Source organism: Saccopteryx leptura, chromosome 6 (genome assembly GCF_036850995.1).
Source record: "Saccopteryx leptura isolate mSacLep1 chromosome 6, mSacLep1_pri_phased_curated, whole genome shotgun sequence".
Taxonomy (NCBI): Eukaryota; Metazoa; Chordata; class Mammalia; order Chiroptera; family Emballonuridae; genus Saccopteryx; species Saccopteryx leptura.
Window position 1 is genome coordinate 11864117 of NC_089508.1, and position 22943 is coordinate 11887059.

The following is a 22943-nucleotide window of genomic DNA, read 5'->3' on the forward strand; positions in this document are numbered from 1 at the left end:
GTTGGCTCAGCAGTAGAGCATTGACCCAGCATGTGGATGTCCCGGGTTCAATTTTCAGTCAGGGCACATAGGAAAAGCAACCATCTGCTTTTCTCCTCCTCTCCCTCCTCTCTCTCTATCTCTCTCTTCTCCTCCCTCAGCCATGGCTTGGTTGGAGCAAGTTGGCCCCAGGCACTGAGAATGGCTCCATGGCCTCGCCTCAGGCACTAAAATAGCTCAGTTGCTGAGCAACGGAGCAACAGTCCTGATGGGTAGAGTGTAGCCCCATAGGGGGCTTGCCAGGTGAATTCTGGTTGGGGCACATGTGGGATTCTATCTTTGCCTCCCTACTTCTCACTTAAGAAAATAATAATAATAAATAAATAAATAAAAGACCACTCATCTGTCTTCCCTGTTGTGACAGAAAAAAATAGCTGCATCTGGGTGGCTGAATAAGAGGGAAGTGCCTCTTCTCCCAATTTCATGTGGGCTTCCCCCAAAGCTGGGCAGCTCTGTGACAGGCTGGACCTTCCTTGGCTACCAGGTGTGTACTTAAGCACAAACAAGTGTCCCAATTTAGTTTTCTTATTAAGAAACAAAATACAAGCACTTAGGTGCCATTTAAAAACCTGTGCCCTTTAGCACGGCCAAGGGGCCCCACACAAAGCCAGGTTGGCAAAAGGCCAGGCTCACAGTGAACAACAGAATCCGCATCCCACCTATGGCCTTTACCTTATGGGCTGGGTCCACAGAATGACCCCCTGCCCCGTTCTATCACCCACATGGTGGACATGAGGAAGATTTACCCAGTGCCCAGGCGCCTTGCCTTCCCCACGCTTTGAGAAGCCACCAGGAAGGAGCCTTGAGGGGCTCAGGTGCTCAGCGGCGGGGTAAAAAGCCAGAGTGTAAGTGCTCACACCTGGCGGGGGGGTGACCAGATGCTCTGGGTCAATCCACATAGAGAGAGAGAGGGAAGGAGGGGCCAGGGATGCAAGGCTGTGGGGTTGAGGTTGGGGTGAGCGATGACGACTACCTGCCACTCATGAACCGCCCAGAGAGCATTTTCAGAAATTTCTGGATGTTTCTATGGGCATGACGTGGTAGTGAAGCTGTGAAGATGTGGACCATCTCAGGGCCCCAGATGCACCTGCTAACTGCCTCGGGGGAGGGGGAGAAAGACTCACATGGAAATCACGTTCAGAGGGCATTTGAGGGACCTAGGAATATTGAAATCACAGCACATGGGAACAATCTCTTGAAAATTTTCACCCTAACAGGCAAGTGCTTTGGGTGTTCAAGCATCAGCATCAGCTGGAGCCTGTCCCATACACAACCCAGCCATCCTTCCCAGCCAGGGAGGATGCCGGTGGCGAGGGAAGGGGAGGTGGGGGTGGCAGGGGAGAGACTGACCCCAGCCTTAGGTGCCCGCTGAGGGGCAGGGCTGGGGGGCGCCATGGGTCCCTGCGAAGCGCCAGCATGAGCTAAAGGACTCTGCCCCAAACACGGCAGCCGACTCCGCGCTGCCCCCGCACCTGCACCCCGCTAGTCCATCCCACACGGGGATGGAGGGTCGGAGCTCACCTTCTCCCAGTCCGTCTCACCTGTGTCCACCCCACCTGAAGGACAGAGAGGGGCCCTAGGACTCAGGGAGGAGAAACCCCAGGAGGAAAGAAGGGCCCACACTGTCCCCAGGGCCCAGCCTGTGTGTGACTCCGGTGTTCCTGAGCGCTAGGCTCCGCTGATGCCACACGGCTGACACATCCTCATCAAAAGGGAAGAGGGACAGTTCCTTCCGTCAGGACCTGGGTCCTGGGCAGCCCAGGAGGGGGTTTCTGGTCAGGGTCTGCGGACTGCTCTGGAGCGATGGGCATACCCCACCTGGTTTAACTCGGGGAGGGTTCATCCTTATCAGCTGCGCAGGTCTGTAAAGGCAAGGGACTGGCGGGAAGAAGCAAGAAACAGCCCTAACAGGTGGGGGGTAAGGAGCAGACGAAAACTCCCAAGGGCAGCAAAGTCTGCGCAGGTGGGTGGGCCGGAAGCACAGAGGCCAGCGGATGGTGGGTTACAGGAGGGGCGGGATGAGTCTGACCTGCTCCCGGTGTCCTCAGCCATTAGGCTCTCACTGCAGCGGACCCAGAACCTTCCATCAGGGCCAGGTTCTCACGACACCAAACACCTTCCACCCGGACCTTGCCTCAGCTGGGAAGGGCAAATCCCAAACCAGAAATCAAAGGAACCACCCGCACCTGCTTCTGTAGACGTTTTCTGAGTGCAATGGTTCGTTTTTCTCTTCTGCCCCCAATTATAAGACCTCAATTTATTTTATTTAATTGCCTATTTTTGTAGCAGTGTAATTACCCCAAGCTAATTAGCTTTGGGAATAAAATAAAGGAAGTCTTCCTGCACAGTGATAAAAGCATTATTTGAAAATGAAAGTCTAATTAATCAAGCAATTCTTTAAGCTTGTGATGGAAAAATATTTAAAAAAGAATTTTTTCAGCTACAGTGTATATATAGTTTCCTAAGTACAACAAATGCATAAATCCTTTAAAGGAGTTACATTGGCACATTACAGTAAAAAAAAAAAAAATTAGGAGTGCTCTACATAGTAAAACCATGATGTTTTTAGTCTCAAACTGCAATTGCTGTGTACTTTATAGTCTCTGACGGCTTTTGCTGAGGAAGAAACCGGTAATTAGGAAGTGTTCTGTGGAAACTATACAAGCGTTCAGACAAGTGACACCAGCAGAAACACCATCTGATGTGGCCTGCACTTTGCTGCTAAAAAAAAATATGTTTTGGTCTTTATCAGGAAAAATGTAGGGCCATTGGACAGGGATGGATATTAGGATATGAGCTGGTGTACCCAGGAGTCAATTAAATATCTGATAAAGTTTTAACTTAAATAATAAAAACCGACCACAAGGGCATAAGCACCCCTCACCCCCACCCAAGATGGGCAACCCACTCAACTAGCTGAGCCAAGACAGGTGACAAGCCGGTGACAGGCTCAGCCCCTGGCCTGCTACTTACTGGCCACTGACCTAGAGTCACTTGACTTCTCCAAGATTAAATTTTCTTTTCAAAGAATAATCCCCATTTATATCAAAGGGGTTTTGAGACTAAAGATAGAGGCAGACGCACTTTGAAACACAATGAATGCGTGAGACTGAGGAGAACAGACTAGCTATGCAAGAGGACCAAGTGTCCCAGGGCTAGGAATCTTTTAGTGAATAATAACAACCTGTACGAACTCTTGGGCCTCCCATTTAGCTCATTTCCTAGGAAAATCACCCTTGTCCTCAACTTGAAGACCACTGAGCCTCATACCTAGGTAGAGCAACAAAAAAAGAGAAGCCTATTAACACTGATGGGAAGTCCGGCACAGAAGCCTGGTGACAGAGCTCTGGCCCATCTTAGGCTCATGCAAACCTAAAGGCCACAAGCTTGAACACTTCCTCCCTCTGAAACTCAGGAAGCCTGAAAGCACAGCCACAAATCCCACATCGGGTCACAACCTCTGTGTCTCAGGAAGGAATTAGCTACTGGACTTCAACTCATCACCAATGGCTGATTATTGGTGAATTGCTAAAAACTTTTTTCCCTCACACCACCATGGGTCATTCCCACACAGTCTTCCGTGCAAAAAAGCTCCATGTTAAAAGTGCATCGAATCCGATAGACTTTTGCAATAGAAACATTAAAAAAATAAAAATACCTCTATATAAAATTAATTGTGCTTTCTTTTTAGAACCCACAAAATGGTTTGCATTCGTAAATCTTTTTAATATATAGTCGAGAGCTAGGAAGCAGTCAAAAGCTGTTTAATATTTTCCTATCTTTTTTGAATTGGACTCCCATCCTTGGCTTTTCATGTGTATGTAGCAAACTATAAGGTTCAAGAAACTTAGCTCTAAAAACTCCCAGTTAGGGTTCTATCAATTGCCAGGGAGCAATTTGCTGTTTTTCAGGAAATCCCTCTTCTTGTCATGAACCATTACTTCTGGCACACTCATTCCAGCTCGGCAGGCTATGAAATTTGTTGGGCGTATAAACAATTGGGTCTTTCAACAGGATGGTTTTGAGAGTAGAGCGTTTAACAAAGAAAGGACAAACCCTTGCCTCACACAGGAAGGTCTGGAATGTATGGCTGGAAACTACAATCTCCGCTGTGTCTCTGAATTAGCACCCGTTTAGATGTTCGTCTTTCACTTTCCTAAGTTCCAAACCATGTGTCTCAAGTGTCCGTGCGACACGATACACACAGGGTGCATTTTCCCTAAGTGTTACCTCTTTTGGTCCCCGTCACAGTCCTTTCGTTATGGAATGACAGTTTTCAAGTATGATGATCTATAGGACATTTTATTTTTTAAGATCTCATTGCTCATTCTCTGAATGCATTGATAAAAATGAGAAGAATATTGTGTACTTGTTTTCTCTCTTCTGCTGTAAAAAGAAAAAAAAAAAGAAAAAGAAACCAAAAGACTGTTTCCATTCTTCCAATTTTTCCAGAAGAAGGGGGGTGGGATGTCTTGCTGTTGTGGCCTCATAACCCCCCCAGCAGGTTGAGGCCAGGCTCCCTGCAAACCGTGAGTGCTCCAGCAGAGGTCGGGGGGGCCCTTCGCAGCCCAGGATGCCCACGGAGCTGGCCCCATCTGCCCAGAGAGGACACTTGAGGACAACATTCCTATTCTGCACTCGCTCCAGAGGACCTCACCGTCGCCGACCACCTCATTTCTGAGGATGCCGCAGAACAAAGACACACTGCACAGGGAAGTGCTTCTGACGAACGTGTCCCAGAGAGCCGAGACACACGCCACAACCCCGGGACCGGCAGCTCAGAGGTCTGCGCAGCTGCTCAAACAGCTGGATCTTGCCCTTCGGGGGTGGCAGCAGTCCGAGGAGGATGAGGAGGACGCCCGGCAGCCTGGCCCGGGACCAGCGACCATGATGGCTCTTCCTTCCAGCATCCGAAAGAACGGACGGCGCTGCCCGTGCAGAAGACTTGTGGCGGGGGAGGGGAGAGGAGGGAGGCCGCTGGCGCCAGCGTGTCCGGAAGGAACGAAGAGACGAACGGCTCCCAGCGGGGCGGCGGCTCGGCTTTAGTCGTCTTCTCGGCACATGGGCAGGTTGACGAAGGTGAAGACGTTAAATTCTATCATGATGGAGAAGCACAGGAAGATGGCGTAGAGAACCAGCACATAGATGCCCAGCTTCCGGTCCAGTCTCCACTTGTTTAGATGGATGCCGAGAACCTGGCAGGAGACAGTGTGAGGATTGGGGCCGGGGCAGGGAAATAAATACACAAGACCTTTTCACTAGGAAACTGCGTACCAAGCAGGAACCCTAGAACTTCCTCCAAAATGTGGGCGACAGCACAGGGGTGCTGCCAGGCACATTCTCGGTTTGATCAGCTCGAGCCCTGGGCAGGATGGGGCCCTGGCTACAGCCCTGCTGCGCCCAGGGACACACACCCGCTGCCCTCAGGGAATGAGCCCTCCTCAGCCCAGACCTTCTTTTTTTTTTTTTTTGTATTTTTCTGAAGCTGGAAACGGGGAGAGACAGTCAGACAGACTCCCGCATGCGCCCGACCGGGATCCACCTGGCATGCCCACCAGGGGCGACGCTCTGCCCATCAGGAGGTGATGCTCTGCCCCTTGGGGCGTCGCTCTGCCGCGACCAGAGCCACTCTAGCGCCTGGGGCAGAGGCCAAGGAGCCATCCCCAGCGCCCGGGCCATTTTTGCTCCAATGGAGCCTTGGCTGTGGGAGGGGAAGAGAGAGACAGAGAGGAAGGAGGGGGTGGGGGTGGAGAAGCAAATGGGCGCTTCTCCTATGTGCCCTGGCCGGGAATCGAACCCGGCTCCCCCGCACGCCAGGCCGACGCTCTACCACTGAGCCAACCGGCCAGGGCAGCCCAGACCTTCTTTAGCGACAAGTCAGGTCTTTCACTGGGTCCCCCCCTTTGCTTCAGAACTTGGTATCCCCAGCTCTCTTCAGCAAAGCTTCCGAGGCTCCTGTTGGCCCACAGGCTGGCCAGCTTCAGCCCGGGCCACTTTTTCTACTTGTACGTGTGTTTGGAGAGATGGGTTGGAACACACCCTCATTCTAAATTCTTCCCAGAGTCCCCCTCACCTCCCTTGACTACCTTCGCTCTTATCCCTGAATCGAGGCTTCCTGAGGCTTGGATCATTGTGACCACATCAGTGCAATGTCACAAGTCTTATAGGGACAGACCAAGCTGGGTTCCAATCCCAGCTCTGTCCTTTCCTAACCCTGTGACCTTGGGCATGTTACTCAAGCCCTGAGCCTTGATTTCTTCTGTAAAATGGGAATGCTATCAAGAGGTGTTTGTAAGGACTGCGCTAATCAGCAGGCGTAAAGAGTTTCGCACGGGCCTGGGCACGTGCAGTATGGACACCCGGGTTTTACTGCTGTGCCAGGTCCAAGGCCTGACCATCATGCCCCCACCCGCCAGCTCAATGGTCTGGGGAAGCAGTTCTCTCCTAGTGACAGGAGACAAACCGGGCTGCAAGACGAAAGTCAGTCTTCCTCTGGTGACTTCTTAGTCATTCAGGGGACAGTGTTGTGGTGGGTGACAACATTCTCGGTGCAAATTGTCTGGGGCGGGGGTATCTGAATTTATATGTTTCCTCAGCTTTGTCCCTCAGTGCCAGGGGGAAGTGAGAGGGGTTTCAGAGACATGAAAGTGACCGGGCAGAATCCGATGACATGAGTATGTGTGAGGCTTCTATTTTGAAAACGTGAAAACTCACGGTGAGCGCCACGGAGCCCAGCAGCAACACCACGGAGTAGACCAGGCCCCGGCTGTTGATCTTGACCTGCGGAAGCAAACACGTGCCCTGAACCTCTGGGCTGTTCAGGGCCCACCCGTTCTGAGAGCCCAGCCACTCCGGGTGACTCCCTCCCGCGTCTGGAAAGCACAGGTGGGTGTTCAAGGCGAGCACGTGGCTGTGGACAATCAGCTAACCGTGGATTCAAATCTCGACTCTGCTTGTCTGGGGGAAAGGACCAGGAGGGGACAATCCCGCTCGTGGGCTGAGATCCGGGGCAGGAGACCCGATGAGCGCTGGGCAAACACGGGCTGCCCCCTGCCGGTACCCCTCAGGCTACTCTGGAAGCCTCTGTGGGCAGTGGGTGCCAGGGTGCCAAGGAGAAGGGGGTGCGTGTCCCCCAGAGCCCTCAGCTGGGACAGGGCCAACACCGCTATCATTCCCGTGAAGTGCACACGCCTGGCGTCGCTCTCGCTTACTCAGGTGACGAGAGCCACTTACCGTGGACCCGTGGTTGATAACCATGGTCTGCAGACCCCACGGTATGCCGAGTCCCACGAGGATGTCAAACACGTTGCTTCCGATGGTGTTAGACACCGCCATGTCCCCAAGGCCTGGAGGAGGAAATGGACACGTGTTGCTCCTTCGGGGCAGGTCACTGGAAACCCCTGCTCTTTCCCTTAATGGTTCTGTTGGCGCTATTCCTTGGACGGGAATGCTTTCCTCACAGGCCCCCCATTTCCAAACCCCTTTTCCTGGTCTGACACCCACTCCCTTCATGAAGTCTACAGGGGCTGGGTAAGGGCCGAACGGGGACCCCCAAGGTCCGTACGTTGGATTCTAACCCCTAGCACCTCAGCATGTGACCTTGTTTAGAGACAGGGTCTTTAGAGAGAGAAACAAAATGAGGTCTTTAGGGCGGGCCCTAATCAAATGCGACTGGTTTCCTTAGAAAAAGGGGAAACTGAGGCACAGACAGCACAGGGAGCAGGTCACGTGGACGTGAGGATGGTCACCTACAAGCCAAAGGCGGAGGCCTGGGACAGACTCCCTCAGAGCCCCCAGGAAAAATCAACCCTGTTGACACCTCGATCTCGGATTCCCCGCCTCCGAACCACAATGTTTCTTTCCATTGCTTACTCCTCCCAGCGGGGAAACGCGGTGACAGCAGCCTTGGGAAGCTAATGGGCCCTGCGTGTTTCTCCCACAGGTGTGTCAGCCCACGTCCTAAAGACCATGTGCCTCACCTCACTTAACCCCCTGGTTGCTCTGGGAGGAGGGGACGCTGTCCTCAGGTGGCAGATGATGACACTAAGGCTTGAGACGTGCCCAAGTTTGCGAATGGTCAGCCTCCTTCACACTGAACTACGATCCATACTTGTGGTCCAGGCGATGGCCCCATAACCTTGGCTTGGATGAAAGGGTGTCTGGTCTTATGCCCTGGTGGCTTCCGGAGGGTGAACTCGTTTTTCTCCTAACCAGCCACAAGCATCGGAGAGGGCGGGGCCATGCCAGCCCCTTCTCCTTCCTGCCCACTGTCCAGCCCACTGTCCCGCACGGTGCTGGCCACTCCATCTGAGCCACTCAATAACTTGAGGGGTGTTAGAAAACAAGCTCTTACCAGGAAGACTCACGCTGGCTGAAATCTGTCCTACCCTGACCACCGAGCCCTAGCTTGACCTCACTGTCATCATCTGGCACACAGACAAAAGCACGTGGAGGAAGCGCCTCAGGCACCCACGCCTGTGACCCTGTAAAGCTGCAGCAACTCCCAGGAGCATCTCAATGACTGACGCATCTGCATTAACGACCAGGCGTGCTGGCATAAGCCAGGTCACCTCCTCCTCCCCCCGGCTGCTGCCACCATCATCCGTCATTATCGACTGACCTCCAAGACACAGTGCCATCCTTGGGGGCCTCACCTGCCCCCTCTGCTTGCACTGTCCATACCGGGCAGGGCAGCTTAGTCCTGTTGGGGCGCATCTCTGGGAAACCGGCCTTCTGGTCTCCCGGTCTCCGGACAGAAGCACGCAGCTGCTGGGGCCCCGCCCCTTGCCCCGGGGGAGGAGACAGGCACCAGAGGAGGGGCAGGAGGTACCAGGGCAAGCGCTTCTCAGGACTTCCCGCTCTGCCCAGGGGCCGCCCTTTGAGGCAGCACTTCCGAATCTGAGGATCACCTGACTCACTGGGGGGTCTGCCTAAAAAGCAGATTCCAATTCAGTGGGGCTAGCCTGCATTTCTCACACACTCCCGGCCGAGCTGGAGCCGCCAGCATGGCCGAGGGGGGCCAGCCTGCGGCCCCTGTGGCAGGACATGCCATGCTGCTCCAGCTCTGGGCGGTGGACCCAGACGGCACCTTCTGGATCCTCTGCTTTAACCACGTCTGCTGGGCCCTCTGTCAATCACATCAGTGCCACCCTTATGACAACCATCCATGCCCTCCCCTGCCGCATGCCTCCTGGGGGTCTGTGCTTCTGCATTCCCCAGTAGCTACTCGGAGATGATGTTCTCCCTCAGAACCCCACCTGCTCCCGGTCCTAGAGAGCCCCTGACTTCACCTCCCTGGGATGCCCCCCGTTCCTGCCCTAGCCCTAAACCTTCTAGTGTCACCCTCCCACCCTTCACTAGCCTGGACTCCAGGGCCAGTTGCTGAAATTGCCCATTCTTTTGCCCCCTGACCTTCCGTGGTGTCCCCCCAGCAAACCACAGCTCCGGATGGACACGCCCTCTCTCGTCCGTGTGTGGCTGGAGCTGGTATGATCGAATCCCACCCAAGTTCATGCCACCAGGACGTCAGCCAGGCCCTCAGTGCTCACTGGCTCTCCTTCTTCTCACTATTCTGGGTGGAAGAGTGTGCCCCCTCATGTCCACTCAGAACCTGTGACTGTGGCCTTATTGGCAAATAGGGTCTTTGAAGATGTGATCAAATTAAAATGAGGTCACACGGAATTGGGGTAGGCCCGAATCCAATGACTGGGGGCCTGATAAGAAGAGGGACATTTGGACGCAGTCACACCCACAGGGAGAAGGCCACATGACGATGCTGGCAGAGGCTGGAGTAATGCGGCCACGAGCTCACACCTTGCCTGTGAACTTCAGCCTCCAGACTGGGGGAGAATCCAGTTCTGTAGTTTGAAGCCACCTGGTTGTGGTGCATTTTTTTTTTGTAAACTGATGGGGAACAGAATTTGCCACCTCCAAATATATGTTCAAGAAACAGAAGACTCGGGGAAAACCTTTGGCCTTCCCCACAACTGCTTCAAAGAATTCAGGCAGAGCGCCTACTCCAGGAAGGGGGTCAGCCTCATCGACCTCTGTCGTTCAGTAGGAACTAGTGTGACAGACAGGGAGGAACGCAGCAAAGCCTGCTTGGTCCAAGTCCCCTCTGTGTCCCATTGTTAAAGAAGGCCCAGCAAACATTTGTTGACCAAACCTTTTCTTTTCTTTTTTTTTTAAATCTCCTTGTGCATTGTCTCCCTGCCCTTTGAAGTCACTATCGCCACCCCACCCCCTCTCTTCAGCTCAAAATAGCACAGAAGCCTCAACTACCCAATGTGTCCTGGGGCCCCAGTCTTACAGCACCCCCTTTGTACACACTTACTTAAATCTGGTCATTCTCTCTTGCTAATCTATCTCGTGTCAGTTTGATTATTAGACCAGCGAGAAGAACTTAGAAAAGGGGAAATTTCCCCCTCCTCCACAAAATGAATGCACTCACGTCAAAGGTCACTGTTCAATCCAGTCCCCTCAGCTGCCATTCCCGAGTGTCCCTATTTCCACAAGGCTCCATCCAGCTTACCACCCAACATGACACCCACCTGTGCCTTCTGCTTAACTCACATTTTCTCAGGGCCGACCTACCAGTCAATCAACCCTTCCCCCTATCTCAAAGGAATAAAATGTCCTTCTTCTATCTCCAAAGCCAATTTTTTCCCCTGGGCGTTTCTCTCCTCTGCTGTCCCCACACCCCCAGATGTCACTCCATTAGTCACCCACCCCGCCCCTCATACCTCCAAGCTTTCATTTATGGAGGAAGATTGTGGGAGTCCATGTTGGAATGCTCTCCCACCCAGAAGAAAAGCAGCAGTAATTAAAGGTGGCTGTTTATAGCTTCTTAATAGCTTTTTTTTGTTGTTCTGCCATCAGGGAGCATACAGGTAACTCCTCACCTTGCTTAACCCATGTCACTGTATAAGCCCCGAAGAAAAACCACCGAACAAATCAAAACATAATACAAGTTCCAGAACTTTGAAGACGCACAGGAAAATAGTTGGAGGCATAGGACATCCCCACTTTGCCTTCCCGGGACCAGAACAGTTCTCGTCACTACGTCCTTTGTGACAAGAAGTCTGGGCTTCAGCCCTGCTCAATCTCACAGTGGTGATTTCAGAACAAGTTCATTTTTCTACAACGGCCCACAAGCAAATGCTTCTTGAGGCCCAGGGGAGTTCATCTCGGTAGCGTTCTCCCCACGGGAGGCGCCCGCTACGTGTGCATCGCAGACCTCACAGTTTCCGCCACAGCAGAACGCGACCACTACTGGTCACAGAGCCACGAGCTGTAACTCGGGCCGGGGTGGGGGTCTGCGTGGTGGTGCTGACGGCGGTGCCATCGAGGCACGGCGGGTACCTTGTCTTGCCACGATCAAGCTGGCCATGCAGTCTGGAACACTCGTGCCCGCGGCCAGGAAAGTGATGCCCATGATGACATCGGGGATCCCAAATGTGTATCCGATAATAGTCACCTGCAGGGAAAGGGGGAAACGTGGCTTATCCTGCCTTCAGTCTGAACATAGTTCTGCTGCAGCCGAGGACAAAATCTGGGCTAGAATTTCGTTTTAAAACCATCTTTTAAGTGTTCTTTTTTCCTGATTACATGCGTAACATGCGTTCATTGTTCTAAAAAGTTTTGAAAATCAAGTCAAATGAAAATTTTAATCATTAACACTTCCCATCAGCTAGTGGTTCTCACTCTGGAACATACAGAAGACCCTCTGGTGGGTGTGTTAAGGTGCAGACTGCTGGGCCCCACCTCCAGAGGTCCCGGCTAGGAAGTCTGGGGTGCAGCCCCAGAAGTCGCGTTCCTGACACGTTCCCAGGTGGCTGGGACGCTGAGGCTGCTGATCTGGGAACCACATTTGAAAACCACTGCCTTAGAATATATCCTTGACCTTCTCGGTGTACTAGAAAAAAATGAAATCAGATTATACTATCAACATATATTTTGCGACATTTGTTTCATGTAATAGTACATTGTGATTACCTTTCCATCTCCAATATTCAATATACATTATTTTAAACTGATGTACAGATGTCACTGTAGGGCTATAAAGTTTTAGCCAATCCCTCGCTGGTGTATACCAAGGTGGTTTCTTTTATGGCTCTTAAAATATCACTGCATATAAGTAACATTAATCAAGCACTTACTGTATACCTGGTGGGCTAACAGGTGTTTTACTATCACAATTTTATGTTCTCTCTCTTTTAAAAAAAATTTATTTATTACTATTTTTGAGAGGCAGAGAGACATGTGGCTGAACAGGATCCACCTGGAAAACCCCGTACTGGGCGATGCTCTGCCCATCTGGAGGGGTGGAGAAGCAGATGGTCGCTTCTCCTGTGTGCTCTGAGTGGGAACTGAACCTGGGACATTCACACACTGGACTGATGTTCTACCACTGAGCATACCAGCCAGGGCCAATCTCATGTTCTCTTATTATTTACCACTCACTGGTGAGAACGGCACTATTATTATGTCCATCTTCTGCCTAGGAAAACTGAGAGTCAGAGAGGTTAAGTAAGAATGTCTGTGGACACAAAGCTGGTGAGCAGTGGGTCATGAATTCCAAGCTTCTGAGGATCTTGATGCATAGTCATGTGCTTTTCTAATAAACATCTGGCACTTGAGAGAGAGTTATGGCCCTGAGTGACAGCCAGATGGAAAACCCTAGAAGCATTTGGACAACCCCATTCAAAAGACCCATTAGCTCCCGCTTGCCTCCCGTCTAGAAAATGGGAACAGTGGCCCCTCTCAGGGTTCCTCACAGCCTGGCTGGTAGCTCCAATCCCAGCAAACGGTTGTGTGACTTAAGACAAACTGGCTTGTGCCTGAGTCTCAGCTTTCCCATCTGTAAAATGGGCTTGCTAATGAGACTAAAGTGAGTAAGTGTGAGGTGACAGTGGCTGGCCTGTGTAGGATGTTCCCAGGCTAGGTTCCCTTCTCTCTCAATCACTGGTCTTACACTCTGTGGGTACAGAGAAAACGAGGGTGACCAGAGTCACAAGATTCTAGGAGCCCCAGAGGAAGAGCTTTCTAAGTGTAAACCTCAGTCCTTGAGTGCAGCCAGAGCGTGTGGAAGAAAAACAGCCTCTGTCCCAGAAGAGCTTTGCAGAGGGGTTTAAAGACGCCCACCCCTGAAAGGGGGCATCGTTTTCTCAGGGCGCAGGGCAGAGCACACGCTGCCAGGCCTGCTCCAGGCTGTGCACGAGGACACACTGAGGAGGGCTGGCCGTCAGCGCTCACTCCACGCTGGCCACGAAGAGCTCTGCGCAGAAGCCGGCTGTGGCTGACGCGTGTCTAATGGGTGACACCAGACAGCATGAAATCAGGAGCCGGGGTTATTTCCCATTACTGGGGATGCCTCCATTTTCTTTCTTAAATCATTGAAATAAGAACTGAAGGATGGGAGGACGAAAGGAAGGAAGGTGTTGTGTGTGTGTGTGTGTGTGTGTGTGTGTGTCCCTGGGTGAACGCATGGGCACATGTGCATGTGTGTGCTTACTCTTCCAGATGCTCTCAGTCTTCTTTGCTCAGTCTCCCCAACTGTGCAAGGGTGCCGGACAGGATGACCCATTTCAAATGTCCCTCCCTTTTGACAAAGACATTCAAAAAATTTTCCCCCAAAACCCCAGGGGTGAGAGAGGTGATAAATGCTGGGGGTAAGGGTGGGCTGTCACGACGCCCTGGCCCTCCCGTCAGGGCAGAATGAGAGCAATGCATCACGAGGGGCTGGGCTGGCACATCGCGCTCGGGCAGAAACGAGTCTCCCTTGTGGCACTCGACTACTTTCTACCGTCAGACCTCCCTTGTGTTCCCCCAAACTGAGGGAAGGTGATGTTCCAAACCACAGGTGACAGGGCCTCAGGAAGGTGGCTTTCCCGTCCCCCGGCCAAACCATGTGCTGAGACTGCTTTAAGAAGTGATGGTGGGAGCCAGGCAGTAGTACACTGGATAGAGCATTGGACTGGGACACGGAGGACCCAGGTTTAAATCCCCGAGGTCGCCAGCTTGGGCGCGGGCTTATCCGGGTCGGCACAGGCTCACCAGCTTGAGTGTGGGATCATAGACATGACCCGATGGTGGCTGGCTTGAGCCCAAAGGTTGTTGGCTTGAAGCCCGAGGTCTCTGGCTTGAGCAAGGGGTCACTCGGTCTGCTGTAGCCCCACAGTCAAGGCACATAGAAAAAGCAATCAATGAACAACTAAGGTGCCACAATGAAGAATTGATGCTTCTCATCTCTCTCCCTGTCTGTCTGTCTCTGTCACAAAAAGAAAAAGAAAGTGATGGTGGGTGTGTTATTAAATGTCCAACCTCACTGCTAATTAGTAAATGTCTAACCTCATGGCTAATTAATAAATGTCCAACCTCACAGCTAGTTAGCAGAACTAATTTAATAATACTGGTATTTTCAGTAATTAGAGAAGGAAAAATTTCACACATGCAATGATTTGATCTTCCCTAATTTTCATACACACTCAAATGTCATGAATTTTTATTTTTTTTTACTGCAATGTTGTTTTGGTAATGCATTTTAACAAGACAAATCACTGGATTTAAAAAAATCAAATGTAAAGATTGGTTGGCCTTTAACCCCACTTGGAAAATTTTAAGTTTGTGAATTCAATTTGTTTAAGGCATAGTTTTCCTTACCTTTCTCATCCTTTCTGTTAAATTTGGATAGTAGCCATTTCCAGCTCCTCCCCCACTCCAACCCACACACAGAAATACACACACATGCACACACACGCGCGCGCACACACACACACACAACCAGGATCTGTGGGGATTTTCACCTTCATCTGCTAAAGCATCGAGCAGTCAGTGTTGGCTGCACTTCACGGTGGAAGCAGCTGATATTTACAGTTATGAGCCATCTTCTACACGGCCAGCTCAGCTCACGAAGCCTGCCCCGGGACTTCTCATTCTCCCAACAGCCTCGTTAGACAGGGATGACTGTGTGTGTGGGGTGACAGTGTTCAGAGGCTTGACTCACCTGCCTACGGGTTTTGGATCCTAAGTGGGAAACCTAGGATTGCAATCCACTGCCATGTGACCCCACACCCATCTGTCCCCACCAAACTGCTCCTCTGCGGTCAAGGGCGCTGGTGGCCCTGTGCCTCACTCGCCTTTTCTGCAGCTGGCATCAGGTGTTAGAGTGAAAAGACTACACGGACCCCACTAAGGTATGAATGGTTGACAGGTGAGCTTCACAATAGAGATGCAGCCGTCCTACAACCACATGGCTTCTCTCTGGTCCTGTGCTTCCCAAGCAGAATGAAGGGGAGGCGGGGAGGCGAGGGGAGGGGAAATGGGAGGGGAAACCGGAAGGGAAAGGTGAGAGAAGGACAGGGAGAAGAAAGGAAAGGAGGGGGAGAAGGGGGAAGAGAAGGGGAGAAGGGGGAAGAGAAGGGGGAGAAGGGGGAAGAGAAGGAGGAGAAGGGGGAAGAGAAGGGGGAAGAGAAGGGGGAAGAGAAGGGGGAGAAGGAGGAGAAGGGGGAAGAGAAGGGGAGAAGGGGAAAGAGAAGGGGGAGAAGGGGGAAGAGAAAGGGGAAGAGGAGGGGAAAAGGGGAAAGAGAAGGGGGGAAGGGGAAAGAGAAGGGGGAGAAGGGGGAAGAGAAGGGGCAGAAGGGGGAAGAGAAGGGGGAGAAGGGGAAAGAGAAGGGGGGAAGGGGAAAGAGAAGGAGAGAAGGGGAAAGAGAAAGGGAGGAGGGGGAAGAGAAGGGGGAGAAGGGGAGAAGGGGGAAGAGAAGGGGAAGAGAAGGGGGAAGAGAAGGGGAAAGAGAAGGGGGAGAAGGGGGAAGAGAAGGGGGAGAAGGGGGAAGAGAAGGGGAGAAGGGGAAAGAGAAGGGAAGAAGGGGAAAGAGAAAGGGAGGAGGGGAAGAGAAGGGGGAGAAGGGGGAGAAGGGGGAAGAGAAGGGGAAGAGAAGGAGGAAGAGAAGGGGAAAGAGAAGGGGGAGAAGGGGAAAGAGAAGGGGGAGAAGGGGAAAGAGAAGGGGCAGAAGGTGGAAGAGAAGGGGCAGAAGGAGGAAGAGAAGGGGGAAGAGAAGGGGGAGAAGGGGAAAGAGAATGGGAAGAGAAGGGGGAAGAGAAGGGGGAAGAGAAGGGCAGAAGGGGAAAGAGAAGGGGGAGAAGGGGGAAGAGAAGGGGAGAAGGGGGAAGTGGAGGAGGAGGGGAGGAAGGACCCTACAGGCGGTGCACAGAGCAAGGGGTGGGTGCTCCAGCTGGCCTGGCCCAGCCAGTGAAGGTCTGTACAGAGTTGTGACACGTGGCCAGAGGAGCTGACGAGAAGCTGTGCCGATGCCTCTCCACCTGCAAAACTTCCATCCAAACGGCACTAAATATTCCAGCAACAAATTGAGAGGCAGTTCAAGAGAGTGGTTGAGATCATGGACTCAGGGTTCTAATCCCAACCCAGAACTCACTAATGATGTAACGGTGTAATAGATGCTAATCGTGTAACCAACTGGGCGAATCACTCAATCTCTATGCCCATTTGTAAAACGGGCATAATCAAAATGGTTGTTATGAGGACTAAGAGAGTTTATATATAGCTTACACATGTGGCTGAACCTTAGAAAGGGGACAGACACATGCCTTGGCAAGAGGCATAAAAGGGCTGTGTTCATCTCCCACTGTCCCCAGTCAGTCTCCCTCACATTCCCCTGGGACTCTAGAGAGGCTGAGGGCTTAGTGACCAGTCCTCTGGAGCTCTTCACAGAGGCATCTCGAAGGTTTCAGGCCCAGTACTTGACTCCTAGTCCACAACATCCCCACCATATTATTCTGCCCATCCTACCAGGTGTGACGCTTCATCACCACCCCCCATGCCTGCCTGGCATGCAAGTACTACACCGTGTCTGCCTGGATGTCCCTGGAGCACAGCTCAGAGCATCCATCTGCCAATCACAGCTCAGAGCATCCATCTGCCAATCACAGCTCAGAGCACCCATCTGCCAATCACAGCTCAGAGCATCCATCTGCCAATCACAGCTCAGAGCATCCATCTGCCAATCACAGCTCAGAGCATCCATCTGCCAATACCCCTGCTTACTGAAAAATAACCCAAGTTCAGGGAGGGAGGTAACTAGCCAAAGGGGGCACAGCAGTGCTTAAGGTAGCTCTCCCATCTCTGCCAGGTGCTGGGCAGGGCTGGTCAGTCCAGTCCACCCTGCTCCCACCACTCACCAGCCACACCATGATGTAGGAGAAGATGGCGATCCACAGCGTGGCGGTGATGAAGGTGACCATGAAGAACTTCTCCCAGCCGGGCTTGCTGCAGTTGGGGATGGTGATGCACAGGAGGAAGATGAGTGGCCAGGTGAACACCCACTTGGCTTTGTCCCCTCTTGCCTCTGCAGGGTTGTGGGATGGAGCCGGAGGTTAGGGGAAGAGAAATAAACACCGGGTTACACACCTGTCAGTCTACCTGTCCGTTTATATTTCTCAAGCCAAACGAGAATGCTACCAGTGTGACTCTCAGCACTTGATCTCAGAGATCCACATATCTCCATAATGTCACCCTGAAGGGAATCTTAGCAACATAATTCATTAAGTGTTTGTTGAATGAATAACCTCAGTCAGTCCAAATCCTTCAAAGTAAGGAAAGGGAGACCCCGAGTGGAAACAGACTTGCCCAGGGGAGCTCAGATGGGGACGTGGCATATGCATGGGCGCTGGAATCAGACAGACCTGGGTTGGCATTCAAATGCCCTGGAGAAACCCATCAACTCCACTTCTTCCTCTGATAATAACAGTTGTGATGACAACAACATAATAATCAATGTATGAAACATTTGCCACCTGTAGCAGGGACAGTGATCAATTCTTTTCACTGAGCAGTTTTTCTATCTGTTAAGTGAGAAAAGAATCCCTCTCTTGGTTGTTGCAAGAATGACTTGATACAATGTACATAAAACCTTCTTCACAGAGAGGGAGAGCCCAGCTCTGCACACAGTGCGTACTCGGAAAATCTCAGCTCCTGTGCTCCTGGGCCACACACTCAGCCCATGGCAGATGCAAGATTAAAACGTGGATGTCCTGGCTGGCAGGTATGACTTCACTGGCTCCTGCTGAAAGAATCCACAAACAATTCAACCAAGGAAGAGTGGGCTCCATAAACCACCAAATATAAGAGTAGTGTCCTTAATAAGCCACTCAGTTCCGTGTACATATGCAGGCTCACAAGCCAGCTTATGGGTGATGCCACTGAAATGGTGGAGGAAGGATCTATGAAAACTCTCTCCTCTAGAGAGGCAATCAGAACACAGGCAAAAATGGTCAGAATAAAGCTTTCTCAGAACTCTAGAAATTAACCAAAGACTTGTAGCAATCCAGGGAGTGTTTACTTACAAAAATGGATTGGATCTCAGTAAGAACAGTGAGTTTCATGGAGTTTTAACTTGTTCTATTTCCATTCTCTCTCACCAGCTTTGCAGTAGCTTTGAAAACCAGCAGCCTCCCCCCACCCCCACCTCCAAGAGGGGACAGAACAGGGATAGAGCTCCTTCTAAGTCCATTCCCAGAGAATGGGCATTATTTGACCCGTCTGGTGCATTCTTGGAAGATCCCCCTTCCAAGGCTGTCTTGTCCTTATTTTTTCTGAATCAGAGCTCAGCCAGTGTGAATAGCCTTTCCCTTGGGGCATTTGTTGAAAACAATCAGAAACAATTGTCATCACAGGGCTCAAGGTGGTGGGGGACAGGTCTAACAAGTGAACCAAAAAGCTTAAAAGGAAACTCTGGGGAATGTGGTATCTATAGAGGGCTTTGCAAAGCTCCTGCAAATTTCTGGGAATCTAAAATCACAAGCATGCTTAGGGCTGTGCTGAGGGTTATTCACATGCTCAGGAAAGACTTGGGACTGCTCTAAGCTTTCACCTCTACCTAATGTTGAGGTTCTGAGTAAGCAAGGAGTGAAGGCTGAGGTGGAGTTGTAAACTGCCTGCGTGTTGATGGTGTTTCCCCAAATGCACAGAACCCATCAGAGATGACTGGGAGACTTACTGGATCAGACATGTAAGGGAATCTCTGTGCAATCTTTAGATGACCTTAGGCTAACCTAGCAGATATTTCAGTGGCCACACACAACAAAAAATACAGACTTTATGGAATTAATTTGAGAAAAGTCACTAAACAAACAAAAACAATAAATACTAACAATAAGCAAACCTGGGAAAGGGGAAGAATATGTTTTCTAGAGTTGTCAAATTATATTATTTTAAATACCCACTATTCAACAACGGTAACAACAAATTAGGGGATATGCAGAGGAACAAGAAAGTATAGCCCATACATTGGAAAAAAAGCAGTCAGTAGAAACTTTCTCTGTAGAATTCCAGACACTGGATTTACTAGACAAAGACTTTAAACTATTTTAAATATGCACAAAAAAGTTTCTTAAATTTCTAAAACAAAACAAAACAAAAGAGAAGCATGAGAATAATTTATCACCATAAAATAAGTAAAAAGTATAAAAAAAAGCCAAAAGAGATTCTGTAATTGAGACATACAGTAACTAAAATGGGAAATTCACTAGAGGGGCTCAACAGTAGATTTGAGCAGGAATAAGAAAAACATCAATAGGCTTGAAGTAGGTCAACTGAGATTATCTAGTTCTCAGAAACAGAAAGGAAAAAAAGAATAAAGAAAAATGAACGATGTCTCAGAGACCTGTGGCACAGCATCAAACATGCCAACATGGGCATCATGAGAGTGCCAGGAAGAGAGGAGAGAGAACAAGGGGAAGGAAGGCCACTGGAAGAACTCACACTCAGACTTTCCAAATCTGATTAAAAAACATTAATATACACATTCAAGAAGAATCCACACCCCATCTCAACTTCACATAGAACACTCTCCAGGACAGACCATATTATAAGTCAGAAAGCAAGCACCAAATCATTTAAAAGGATTTAGAAGATGCCAAGTATGTTCTACAATAATTCCACCATAAAAAGAAATTAGAGATCAACAACAGAAGGAAAACTGGAAGATTCACCAGTATGTGGAAGTTAAATAAAACACTCCTAAATGGTCAATGGGTCAAAGAAGAATTCACAAGGGAAATTAGAAGGTACTTTGAGATGAATGAAAATGAAAATACAACATACCAAAATTTATGGGATGCAGTAAAAGCAGTGCCTAGAACTGTATAGCTATAAGTGAGAATATTAAAAACTTATAGCTACAAATGACTATATTTAATATATAATATATTATATTAAATCAGTGATCTAACATTCTTCCTTAAGAAACAAAAATAGTAGAGCAAATTAAATGCAAAGAAAGCAGAAAGAAGGAAATAAGATTAAAGTAAAATAAATAAGCTATAAAATAAAAAATAATAGAATCAATGAAACTAAAAGCTGGTTGTTTAACAACAAAAAGTTGACAAACCTTTAGGTAGAATTACCAAGCAAAAGAGAGAAAGAACTTGAAGTACTAAAACCAGGAATGAAAATGGCTCATTACCATGAATCTCACAGAAATAAAAAGAATTGTTAAAGAACATGGTGAACAATTGTGCCCCAATGAATCAGATAACCTAGGCGAAACACAAAATTCTACCGAGACATAAACTACCAAAACTGACTTAAAAATAGATAAGCTGAGTAGATTAATAAGAGATTGATATAATAATTTTAAAAAACCCCAAACCTTCCTTTAAAGTAAAGCCAGGACCAGATGGCTTCATGGTGATTTCTACCAAATGTTCAAAGAAAAGTCAGCATGAATCCTTCAAAAACTCTTCCAAAAGATAGAAGAGGAAACATTTCCAAGTTCTATCTATGAAGCCTCTGTTACGCTGATTTCAAAGCCAGACACCAAGAGAACAGAAAACTACAGACCAATATCCCTAATGAATATAGATGCAAAAATCCTTAACAAAATCCTAGCAAACTGAATCAAACAACATATAAAAAATTATTGCACACCTTGACCAAGTGGGATTTATCACAGGACTGCAAGCGTGGTTCAACATGTGAAATTCAATCAATCCAATATTCCATGGTAACAGAATAAAGGACAAAACTGCAATCACGTCCACTGAGGCAGAAAAGGCAGTTGCCAAAACCCAACACCCTTTCATGATAAAATAATGACCTAAGAATAAGAAAGAATTTCCTCAACCCAGTAAAGGGCATCCATAAAACCCCAGTTAACATCATATTTAGTAGTAAAAACTGAAAGCTTCCAATAAGGTGAGGCTGTCTGCTCTTACCCCTTCTAGTCAACATTGTATGGAACGTACAGACAGGGAAAAGAGGCAAGAAAAAGAAATAAGTCATTGAGACTGGAAAGAATGAAGTAAAAAGTGTCCCTAACAAGATACAAGATCAATATACACCTGGGTAGGGCACATATAGGAACAGACACTCCTATCATTTCCTGTGCTCTCCCTTCCTCTCTCTAAGATCAATAAAATAAACATTAAAACATGAAAAAAAATGTAAATGGATCTTCTTCACTTTTAGCAAAAAAAAAAAAAAATCAATATACAAAATTCAGGTGTATTTCTATACAATAACCATGAATGATCCGAAAATGAAATTAAAGAAATAATTCCATTTACCATAGCATCAAAAAAAATGTTTATGAAGAAATATGACTGGAAAAGTACACAATTTATATGCTGAAAACTACCAAATGTCCTGAAGGAAATTCAAGACGACCTAAATAAATGGAACGACGTCTTGTACCTGGATCAAAAGACAATGTTAAGATGGGAATATTCCCCAAATTCAATATAATCCTTATTAAAATTCCAGCAGACTTTTTTTTTTTTTTTTTGCAGGAATTGACAAGTTGATTCTATTATTCTTATGAAAATGCAAGGGACTCAGAACAGCCAAACCAGTCTTGAAAACAAAGAATGAGATTGGGAGCTGTCTGGCTTAAACCTGCCTGAAACAGGTTCTCTCTAACATTAAGAGTGTCTGGATTAAATCATGGTGTCAACAATAATAATGAGCTCCCGGGGCAATGGGACAATGTCTGTACCAAGGGACATCTCCCCTAACGCCACCAGGAGCAATGTCAGAGATGTCTGAGAGATGCTCACACCATGGACCCTGATAAACGCGGAAACATAAGCAAGAGAATAAAAGGCTGCTGTTTCTTTCACTCAGCTCTCAGATTTCTCTTTCGAAGCAGAAAATGACAATTTAATTATGTAAAAGCAATCTCTAAAATGAACTGAACAAAACAGATGGCTAAGCATAGCGAAGGAAAAAATTAAGAACAGATGCAGTTGCTGATTAAAAACTTCAAACGAATTAACTTGGACAGTTTAACATCACGAGACAGTCCAATGCAGGGAGTGGCTAAACTTGAGGCACGCGGGTGCGTGTGTGTCGCTGGATGGTGTTCAGCAGTTACTCACGGACTGTGGGCGCAGGAGCGCCTCCATGGGCACAGCTCCAGACCAATGATTCTCACATCTAAATATAAATTGGAACCCCCTGAAGAGCTTGTTAGAGCTCTGGAGCTAAAGATTTGGCAGGTGGACTGGGGGTCCAAAATTTTGCAGTTCTAACAAGTTCCCAGGAGCTGCTGATACATCTTGTCCCAGGACCACATTTTCAGAACCACCACTCTAGATCAACTCTATTTAAAAACAGTAGATACGATTAGCGTATCATTAAATTCACCTGTCTAAACGTACAATTAGGTGGTTTCCAGCATATCAGGAAGCTGCGTAAGTATCACCACTAGGCAACTGCAGATGATTTTCATCACTCTCCAGAAAAGCCCCATACCCATTAAACTATCATCCCCCCTTTCCCTCTCCTCTCAGACTCCGGCAACCACTAATCTACCTGTGTCTACAGACGTGCCTATTCTGGACATTCCACTGTTTGGCTTCTTTCAAGTAACATACGGCTTCAAAGTACA

At 49.0% G+C, this 22943-nt stretch overlaps 1 protein-coding gene across 4 annotated transcripts in view; it reads right to left on the reverse strand.

The window, feature by feature from the left end:
• Positions 1-3014: 3014 nt before the first annotated feature.
• The window catches only part of SLC24A4 (solute carrier family 24 member 4), a 151996-nt gene continuing 132067 nt past the window's right edge, over positions 3015-22943 (reverse strand). For all 4 annotated transcript variants that reach the window (XM_066343786.1, XM_066343785.1, XM_066343787.1 and 1 more), the window contains 5 exons: positions 17236-17402; positions 11401-11515; positions 7273-7385; positions 6754-6819; positions 3015-5234 (listed from right to left, as the gene is read on the reverse strand). In XM_066343786.1, the coding sequence (XP_066199883.1) occupies positions 5082-5234; positions 6754-6819; positions 7273-7385; positions 11401-11515; positions 17236-17402 (614 nt within the window). In that variant the 3' untranslated portion in view covers positions 3015-5081. The remainder of the gene's footprint in view (positions 5235-6753; positions 6820-7272; positions 7386-11400; positions 11516-17235; positions 17403-22943) is intronic.